The 10,901-nt window shown below is 36.9% G+C and overlaps 1 protein-coding gene and 1 pseudogene across 2 annotated transcripts in view; one reads left to right on the forward strand and one right to left on the reverse strand.

The window, feature by feature from the left end:
- The window catches only part of LOC148689375 (uncharacterized), a 40,006-nt pseudogene that overhangs the window by 6,306 nt on the left and 22,799 nt on the right, over positions 1–10,901 (reverse strand). The window contains exon 2 of the transcript XR_015958126.1: positions 97–525. The product of XR_015958126.1 is annotated as an uncharacterized LOC148689375 (transcript). The remainder of the gene's footprint in view (positions 1–96; positions 526–10,901) is intronic.
- On the forward strand, positions 3,995–7,160 carry LOC137707533 (glucose-1-phosphate adenylyltransferase small subunit, chloroplastic/amyloplastic). The gene is given in 9 exon segments (XM_088689155.1): positions 3,995–4,368; positions 4,487–4,783; positions 4,909–5,178; positions 5,309–5,488; positions 5,755–5,858; positions 5,976–6,087; positions 6,276–6,411; positions 6,506–6,561; positions 6,826–7,160. Coding segments are annotated over 9 exon segments (1,524 nt in total). The 5' UTR covers positions 3,995–4,116; the 3' UTR covers positions 6,943–7,160.

Here is a 10,901-nt window from a genome sequence, read left to right on the forward strand (position 1 = left end):
TAGAATGAAGGTTACACAACTGTTTTTATAAGGGAGAGCCTAACTACTCTAACCAACTTACTAACTGTATTGCTAACTTGTATACTTAATAATGAGGTCCTTTGTCTGGCATTAAATCTTCAAGTGGAGTGACGGAGTAGAGATATCGAGCCATATGCCAATGCCCAAGCAAATAAGCTAACACAATTGGAAGTTCGTTGTTTGAATCGGGAATGCGGAGTAATTTTTCGTTCTTTGTTACCATGCATTGAGCCATTTCGGTAATCCCTTTAATTGCAGCAATAGCTAGAGCTGTCCGACCATCCTGTGTTGATTTTATTTCCAAGTCGCCCTCTTCCATCAACGACACCAATTCTTTCACAATATCCACATGCCCAGCTTCAACTGCAATGTGAAGAGCTGTCTTCTCAGAAGATGTATGTCTTACTCTTACTGCCTCCGGATGTTGGATGTAAAAGTCCTTTGCAGTTTCCCAACGGCCAGCTTGCACAGCCTCAAAGAAAGGCTTACACTGACGTTCAAATCCTGTCAAATTTATCGTGTTTGCTATTGTTAATTTCCCCATACTAGTTTAGTTTGATGCATGAACTATTCTGTAGTTAAACTTCAATCATAGAAACGATGGAAGATAATGTTAAGGGTTCCTTGTTATTTAACTTTTTAATGAAGTTATATGGAATTATATGACAACTAGAAAAATTATATGGGATCATTGTGATTAACACTCCAAAGTTTTAGGAAAATAGAGCACTGAAATTTAATCACAAAGAAAACCAAGAAATCATTCATGCCATTAATTAAATACACAGTTTAAATATGTTCAAACAAGGCTTTGTAGCCAAAATAGTTATTGAGATTTGCAAACTTTGGTCCCTGAGATTTAAAATCAATGGAAGTGGGTCCCTGAGATTGTCCATCATTAATCATTTTGGTTATTCGGTGAAAAATCATGTTAAATAAGAATCAAAATGATAAAAAAAAAATACCCTCAATTTAATAAATAATAGGCCAAAATGATTTGACAAAATTTGAGGATATTTTTTTTATTTTATCCTTATTTTATGGAGATTTTTCAAGGAATGATCAAAATAATTATTTGTAGATAAATTCAGGGACCAAATCTATCGATTTCAAATCTTAGGAACCAAAGTGATGAGTCATTCAAATCTCCAGGACTATTTTGGCTAAAAAGCCTTCAAACAATAAAAAATAATGCTAAATGCACATGAATATGAATATGAATATGGTTATAAAATTTATGGTATAATTACACATTATATGTCCTTGGGATCATTTACAGTTTACTACAATGCTCAAGATTGATTAAGTGTGTGGGATTGTGCAAGGGAAAAGTGATCCCAATATGATTGCAGGAGACTCATTTACAGTAAAATCTCTGTATAGTAATAATGTTATGACAAAACCAATTTTATAAGTATAGGAAGATTATTACTTAATAAAGGTGTATTTAAAAAAAAAAGGTTAATTTCAGTTTACTACCTTGGAGTTTTTTTTGTTTTCAACATTTAATACATGAAGTTTTTGTTATCCCAAAGTGGTATATAAAGTCATAATTTTGGACACTTTCATACATCCATTAAGTTTACTGTTAAATCAAACGTTAACTAGTGACTTGGCGCTCACATGGACAGTGACTAGGTGCCACGTGTCATAGGGGCCCACATAAATATTAAAAAATTTTAAAAAAAGTTTTTGGGCCCAACCTCAACCCCTGACCCCGTCCCTCCCTCCCTCCCTTCTTTCATCGCTCAGCTCCAAGTACCTCTCCCCCCACACCTTGATCAACACCACTGTCGCCCCTTGCTCCAGCAATCTTCCCTTCCTCCATCGCTGTTTCGCCCTTGCTGTTTACTTGATGACAGGAAAGCTAGGGTTAGGGTTTTGTTCTGAGTCGGCGGCACCACCACTGTCACTGTAATCCGACCGTTCTACCTCTGTGATGCCAGTGACAAGATCTCGTCGTTCTTTTCCATCGATGCAACTGTTATCCCATGCCGATCTGGATCAGTTCGATCTAGATCCAAGACTCGGTGGCAAACTGCGCAGAGGTGTGTTGAATATCATTGATCTAAGAGCTGGGATTGGTTTAGAGGGATTGAGAGTAAGGATATGGTAGGTGCTACCATTCGCTAGAGGTCGTATGATATGAGATATCAGCGATGTAAATTTTAGGTTTTTGGGGAAGGAGAAAAGGCTTGGTGGTAAAGATGGGTATTAGGGAAGGGGAAGGGTGTCAGTGGGTGGGAGGGGTGGATGGGATGGAGGGGTGGAGCCGTGGACAGGGTGGAGGGGATGGACGGGGTGGGGAAGACGAAGGGGGTTCTGGATTTCTTCTTCTTCTTCTTGTTTTTTTTATTTATTTTTTTTAAGACTTTTATTTAATTAATTATTTTAATATTTTAAATTTGGGTGAGAAAAAAATTTTTTTTTTTGAAAATTTAATTTCCACGTGGACCCCTTAATGACACGTGACGGCCAGTCATTGTCCACATAGACGCCACATCATCAGTTAACAGGAGACTTAACAACCAGACTAACGGATGTACGAGACTGTCCTAAAATTAACACTTTAGGTATGACTCTGGGACGAAAAAAACTTCATGTACTAAATGTTGAAAACCACAAAACTTGAGGGTAGTAAACTGAGATTTACCCTTAATAAAATGACTTAGATATCCTTAATGAAAGTTATATGGATACAAAAAACGATATTAGTATTGGAGCATACCAAGTTTGAAGATGTAACGTTGGACAAAGAGTCACGTAATCCCTAAAAGCTAGTACATATATGTAACAATAAATTATTGGCTTATTAATTGAATTCCCCCCCCCCCCCCCTTTGAAACTACCATGTAGTCTTACTTTACTCTTTGAAACTGGTTTTGTCTCGCTTTGCCCCTGAAATTGCAATTTTTTGTCTCATTTAGTCTCAGGTCATCGAAATCAATGGGAGTGAACTGAGACTAAATGAGACAAAATCAGAACCAAAATCGCCAAATTAATTCAAGGAGTTAGATTTGTACATTGTATCAAATTAATTCAAGGATTTATATTTCTACATGGAACTAAAATCGTGCATATCTGCGGACGGAGGTGAAGATGAGTGTTGCCCTTGCACTATAAGTTCGAAGTATGGTTTGATATGACATTCCTTAAAGTATTATTTTAAATTCTTACGTTTTTTAACAAATTTTCGACATTTTCTTTGAAGGCAACCGATATTAATATTTTTATAAATTTGTATTTAATATTTCCACCTATATTGATATTTTAAATACTAGATGACACACAAATGTGGCATGAAAACATAGTATCGTAGCATTTTCTTAAGAAAAAAGTATAGACAATTATTTAATTAGATAATGAAATAGGAAAGGATTTTTCATTTTTTCCCTGTTGTTTTGGCAAGGAGGGACAGACGCACCTGTGCTTGTATTGGGCACTAATGGATGAAACACGCGTGACATGGCCGCCGAAACACCTTGTGCCATGGTCTCCCAAAGACCTTGTGCCATGTTCCACCTGTGATTCGGTGGAGCATATCATATGTAGTATCTAAACAAACAAAAACTAAGCAATGAAATTAATGTAGTCTAATTACTACTTACGGATTGGAAGGAATGGAAGCCAACAAACTGCAGGTAGCTAGTTATTAAACTCTATTAAGTGTGCAAATAAAACAAAGGATTGCATTGGCAAACTAATAAGAAGAAAATGGGGGAAAGTGGGAAGCTACTTAGAAATGAAGAGGTGCATGGGCTGCTTTTCCTGGAATAATATTACGGATCAGCTGGACACGCAACTTCCGCTGATGCATCCACCGTTACCTGACTTTTAATGATGTCCACTTGTTTAAATACTCGCGATTTGTGCAGATTTTTTTTTACTCCTTTACTACCGTCGAATAACTAGTAAACTTAACATCTTGTAAAAGGTCCATAATACCCTCACTCCCATGCTCTCAGATTTGACGTTGGGTTGCGTAATTAACACTAAGATGAAAAGGGTAAAGGGTCCCGAAATATCATCAAATCTCAGCTGCCAGTCCCAAACACTCCACTGTCAACCTCTGCAACTCTCAAAATTTCTTGTTACATGGCGTCCTCTTCAATGGCAGCGAGCGGAGTGCTCACGTCGCGATCGTCGGTATTGCCGAACTCGAAGCAAACCCAGAACATCAGCCGCCTCTCCTTCAGCGGCTCTCATCTCTCCGGGACCAAAATCCCCGCCCCCAGCACCTGTATGAGGAAATGCCCAACTCACAGAGTCCCGCCGCTGGTTGTCTCTCCGAAGGCTGTTTCCGATTCCAAGAACTCCCAGACGTGTCTTGATCCCGATGCGAGCCGGGTAAGTGATTCATTTCTCTCCCTCTCTGTCGCATATGGTGTTTTTGTTTCTATGCATTCGCATAATGTGTTCTTGTTTGGATTGAAATTTTGGGAATTTTGTTTGTGTTAATGTGTAGAGTGTGTTGGGGATTATCCTGGGTGGGGGAGCTGGGACGAGGCTTTACCCATTGACCAAGAAGCGTGCGAAGCCTGCTGTTCCATTGGGAGCAAACTACAGGCTGATCGATATCCCAGTCAGTAATTGCCTCAACAGCAACGTGTCCAAGATCTATGTGCTGACCCAGTTCAATTCCGCTTCGCTCAATCGCCATCTTTCTCGTGCTTATGCTACTAATATGGGTGGCTACAAAAATGAAGGCTTTGTTGAGGTTCTTGCTGCCCAGCAGAGCCCTGAGAATCCCAATTGGTTTCAGGTGATTAAAAAGCTTGTTTCAAATGTGGGGTTGTGTTGGAAATCGGGTTTTGATTGGTTTTTGAGCTTGGATTTTTTGTTTTTATTGGTTTTTGAGTTGGGATATTTGGTTTTGGTGCTTTACAGGGTACTGCGGATGCCGTGAGACAGTACTTGTGGTTGTTTGAGGAGCACAATGTGTTGGAATTTTTGGTTCTTGCTGGGGATCATTTGTATAGGATGGACTATGAGAGGTTTATTCAGGCGCATAGAGAAACTGATGCAGACATCACTGTGGCTGCTCTGCCCATGGATGAGAAGCGCGCTACCGCCTTTGGTTTGATGAAGATTGATGAAGAGGGAAGGATTATTGAGTTTGCTGAGAAACCAAAAGGGGAGCAACTCAAAGCTATGAAGGTGAACGATCCACTTGCAGATTGTTTTTCATTATTTAGTGCATTACGTATGCGTTTCATTTTGAACTTCAAACGCTTGTGGGTTTAGGTGTGTGATTGATTATTGATGCAAAATGTTGTTTGTTATATAGGTTGATACAACTATCCTGGGTCTTGATGATGAGAGAGCTAAAGAGATGCCTTATATTGCCAGCATGGGTATATATGTTGTGAGCAAAAATGTCATGTTAGATCTACTTCGAGACAAGTTTCCTGGTGCAAATGATTTCCGGAGTGAAGTTATTCCAGGCGCAACTTCCATTGGTTTGAGAGTAAGTTTTCATTCATATATTTTGTTCTGTAATTTCTACGAAAGATCAATCAAAAGAGGTGGAAAAGATTGGAATAGTTGTTGGTATTACATAATTGCAAATATCTTTCATTCGAAACTGAACAAATCCCTTTGTACTGAAAAAGATAGTATCCTAAATTGATTTTATATGGTCTGCTAAATATTTCCCAGTTCCACACTTTCTGTCCCCTGCTACCCTTCATCCAGATATTCAGCCCCCGGAATACTAATTATTAATGCCTACAGGTTCAAGCTTATTTGTATGATGGCTACTGGGAAGATATTGGTACCATTGAGGCTTTCTACAATGCAAACTTGGGGATAACAAAAAAACCAGTTCCATATTTCAGGTACCTTTTATTCTATAACTTGTTTGTATTCCTGTTTTGTTTGGCCAATTCATATGTTATGCTCTCAGTTTGATCTGGATTTAGTATTCTGGCCTAATTTTGAACTTTATACTGTAGCTTTTATGATCGTTCATCCCCTATCTAAACCCAACCTCGGTATTTACCTCCATCGAAAATGCTTGATGCTGATGTCACAGATAGTGTTATTGGCGAGGGATGTGTAATAAAGGTAAGTTCTTTGTAGAAACATTCAGCATTTTGCTAAATTGTTTCATTATGATGCCACATCATAGTCCCGTGTTCTCTTCAATTTCAGAAAAACTTGCATCTATGTGCTATCGTTGCAAGAAACGGGGATCAGTATAACCTATTTCATTCCTGCTCTTTAACCCAATCCTATCTTTTACATAAACACAGAACTGTAAAATTCACCATTCAGTCGTTGGACTTCGGTCTTGCATAGCAGAGGGTGCTGTCATTGAAGACACATTACTGATGGGAGCTGACTACTATGAGGTAAAACCTGCTGTAGATTTAGCACTTGCTGCTTTTTATTTCAAGTCAAGACATGACCGTATAAACATTTTTTGTTTGTTTTATAGAGATGAATGGACTTTCCTTAGAAATACTGTCATTGTTCGTTTGACCTTTCTATGCAATTGTTGTGATTGATAAGAATGCGCGAATTGGAGAGAATGTTAAGGTAAGCATAGTATCATCTTAATATGATTTTTTTTCAGTTTTTTTATTAATTTTAAGTCTAAATTTTATGGACAGCCAATTTGAAACTTCTTAAATGGATACAGAAAACCGCCTCCTATATGTACTACCTATTTTCCGCTTACATTCGATGCACTGTCTGGTTCGACATACATTCAAATTAGAACTTTATTCTTCTTAGCTGATCACTCAAAACATTTTACATTTTATCTTTATGAAACTGACCATCGACGAGTATGAACTACAGATTATCAATAGCGACAATGTGCAAGAAGCAGCAAGAGAAACAGACGGATATTTCATAAAGAGCGGGATTGTCACAGTGATCAAGGATGCCTTGATTCCTAGTGGAACAGTAATCTAGCCGCCTCCTTCTTTTCCACTCGTTTAATGCCAAGAGCGAAGGTTCTTTTGAGTTACGGGGCTGAGATGCAGCTCTAGCAACTTAGCAAGTACTTTGAGCCGTTCTGTCTACTGTTCATGTAATGTACATTTCACGGTACTACGATGTAGTTAATGAGGAAGAGACGAATTTGCTCTGTAGATGCTCAACTTCTATCTCAAATAAAGTTTTTTTGCCAATTGTTCACTTCACATCTTACCATGTTCACAGAGTCGATATCTGAAACGTTAACATGCTTCAAGATTATGACATTGATACATCCCTTTCACAAAATTACACAAGCAGCCCTGAAAATTTGTGGACCCTAGGCAAGCCTTCGAAGTGGGGCACTAGAGTTCTCTGATCCTCGATCCTTTGTACGTTGATATATATTTAAAAAATTCGCTAAGTACATGAAAAAAAATCTATTTCTACATTAAATATTATTAAAAATTAATATAAAAAATATATATACAAACGTTACTTCAATATTACACACCTGCATTATTAGACGCAATGTGCTAATTAAGTTTACATAATCTAATTTTTCAACCAATTCTTTTTCATTTCCCTATGATTTATTTTTTGATATTTTTATTGAGTTTCAATTTTAAGAAATTATATATAAATTAAGGGCCTCCGAAGTAGAGGCCCTAAGCGGGCGCCTACTTTGGCTATCCTCACGGCCCGCCTTGTACACAAGAAGTGAAAAGGTGCTAATGTGATGTACGAAAGGAAATCCTTGATGGCTAAAGCTTCTTGGTTGACAAGAATAATGGATAGTTTTCTCGAACCTCAATCTTGTAGAATCTACTTCTGTTTAATGGAAGAAATCATTGGTTATGCACTTATCCGTGCCTCTACCAATGTTGTTCAATTGTACCATTTGGACTAATTTTACTCCACTTAACACGTGTTGTGCCACGAAAGCTTGGGACATCCAAGTAGAATAGAACATGATGTGGCATGAAGCGGTGTATAGGACATCCCCTTACCAGCAATAAGGACCTCTTACCTGTAAGCGGACCTTGCCAAACATGTTCACTGATGATCTACCTAGTATTTTCCTTTTATATTTCCTCATTCCTAGAATTACCAAGTATTCTCAGCTAGCTGTACATGATTTTCAAAATCACTTGTACTCCTATGACTAAATTACCAAATGTATATTTAATCGTAGCCACATTACATAGAGCTTATGTGTTAGATCGTATGCATTTGAGTTTGAATTCTATTCATCAAATTTATATAGGCTTAAAGTACAATAATATCGCTTGTATAAAAAAAAATTACTGCAAGATAATTTTGTTAGTAGAATTCAGACCTTCAATTACATGACAACTACTAGGCTCGTCAACATTTTTAACTAAATTCATTGTTATGAAAAACTAAATGTCTTTCCACAACTGTAAATTAGTCTAACAAAATTAATTTTATACGTGAATCGATCTATTACCATAATTTTATAAATAAAGAACTAGCTAGCAAATGTACCTGGCCAAAAAATTGCACTAAAGCAAATGTGAGACCTTGTGGATGGTACCTCTAGCTAGCAACTATTAAAGCATGGTTCATCCTAGTGTTTTCACACCCAAAAAAAATTTGATTTTCTTCAAATTAACAAGCTATATGTATAGCATGGGTTGGTTCAACGGAAGTGCAGTACTGCTGCTAGTCACGCTGGTTTTGTTCACAGTTACCATTTGTGATGCAGTCGAGACAAAACCTGTTAAGATCACAAACTCTTTGGAGAAAGGCCAGACCCTCAACCTTCACTGCAAATCCGGGGACGATGATCTTGGTCTCCAAACGCTTCCACCGAACGCCAGCTTTCAATTCCACTTCAAACCTAGCTTCATCACAGTAACAAAATTCTACTGCAGTTTTGAATGGCCAGGTGCATTTCAATGGTTCGATATATATGATAACTTTAGAGATGGTGACTATTGTGGAACATGTAATTGGGCTGTGTTTGAAGGCCATCCATTCCTGTGGAACTGGGACACCAACAATTACGACAGATGCTATAAATGGAATGATTAGTATAGTCCATTAATCAGTTATCTTTGGTTTGATTGAGTTTGGCTGTTATTATGTAATCAAAAATGAACTCGGATGAACTTATATTTTAAATAAATAATAAGAGTTTAATTGTTACTGTTTCTTAACAACATTATTTTACTCTTAAGGGTTATGTTTGTTCTAAACTAAAAGATGGGCTAGTCATAATTAACACAATTTTTGTTTTTTGTTTTTCGTTTTTTGTTTTTGGTAACTTAACACAAATACACCAATTATAGCTAGCAACTGCTTGTTATGGTTAAAAAACAGGGAAGTACGAATAACTAACCAACCTCTAATGTGATTTCAAATTAGTCCCAACCTTTATGGTTAAAAAAACAAAGAAGTACGAATAACTAAAATATTTCAAATAACCACAAAACATTTATAAATATAAAGACTCGTTAGGTCACCAACGTAAAGTGATAACATCACTACTGTTAAGTGACAATGTCATCAAATTTAAGTAATGATATGGACAAATGTTGAGGCTAATTTTCATATTTTAGAATTTTGAATCCTCAATTTGAGCCCTTTCAACCAAATTAAACGCTAACTTTGTCTAGTTTAAAGGAATCAATTTGGGGAGTTAGAGCTTTATAAATGACGTCAAGGTAAAATCTCACTGTAACACTTGTCAAGTTCCTCACTTAACGCTTCAATTTTTAAAATGTTAGATAATTATTTGGAAATTTTAAAAGATTAACACCATTTTAAATTATCCCTAAACTGGGTAATTATATTAACTTCACCCTATAAAAACGTAATGTTTTTGGAGGCACTATAAAAAAAAAATGAAACATTGGATTGTTTGAAAGATGTTTAAGTAAAAATTTTGGCTGATGTGATATTTTATTATTTTCTGTTACATGCAAATTAGGGGTGAGTAGAATCGATTGTAAGAACTTGAGTGCATAGTTAAATGTTCTTAAGAACTTGCTTAAGAATTTTGAGTACATTTTTGCTCACCCCCTAACACAAGGTAACCGTTGACCAATGTTTTAAAAGGCAAAGGCGTAGGCAAGGCGTTTCATGGATAGCCCCGCCTAGGAGAAAGCCTTGAGGTGAAACCTCACGAGACCTAAATTTTTAAAATATATATTATATATAATTTTATATGAAATGTTATAAACTTCTTGTTTAAGTGTGATTGTATAAATCATAGATTAGATTTGATTTCAAATGCCCGCGATGCACCGGATCCCAGTCCCGTGCTGGTGTATCCATGTTTCGCATACACGCCATCCCAGCCTGCAGCTAGTACATTGGTGTACCTGCATCTGATCAGTGCCCATTTGGGCCATTGTTTTTTGGACCTGGTTTTTGCAGCCCGGTTGTTGCTAATGGGCTTGCAGCTTAAATTGTGTTTGGGGCCTGATCAGCCCGTGTCTATCTAAGCCTAGTTTTTGGGCCTAGACCATAGTACAATTTTGCTCAGCCCACCCGTGGACTTTGGTCCATGTTTTTGGACCCTGAGTATTAGTTGTCTATTATTTTTAGACACTTTAGGTTTTATAATTTTTCACCCACACTTTAAATTTGGCCCGAAGTCCAAATAATTAATTCAATTATAATTATAGACCTGAAGTTCTATTTGCATATTTTCTTGTTGCATATTTCTGTATATATATTTGCGTTTGTTTGCAGGAACATATGAACCTGAAGTTCATAATTATTTCGAAACCTGAAGTTTCTAGAAACATGCCTTGTTTGAAAACCTAAAGTTTTCCTTAAAAACATCACCCATGACAAACCGAAGTTTTTTCATGCGAATTTAAACCAATAAATGTCTATTAGAACCCGAATGTTCTACTCCTATGTGAATGAATTGATTTTTCTCCATTACCAAACCACATCTTGTCCATTATTTTGTGATAGGA

This window comes from Pyrus communis, chromosome 17 (assembly GCF_041283825.1).
Source record: "Pyrus communis isolate YQ-2024b chromosome 17, ASM4128382v1, whole genome shotgun sequence".
Classification (NCBI taxonomy): domain Eukaryota; kingdom Viridiplantae; phylum Streptophyta; class Magnoliopsida; order Rosales; family Rosaceae; genus Pyrus; species Pyrus communis.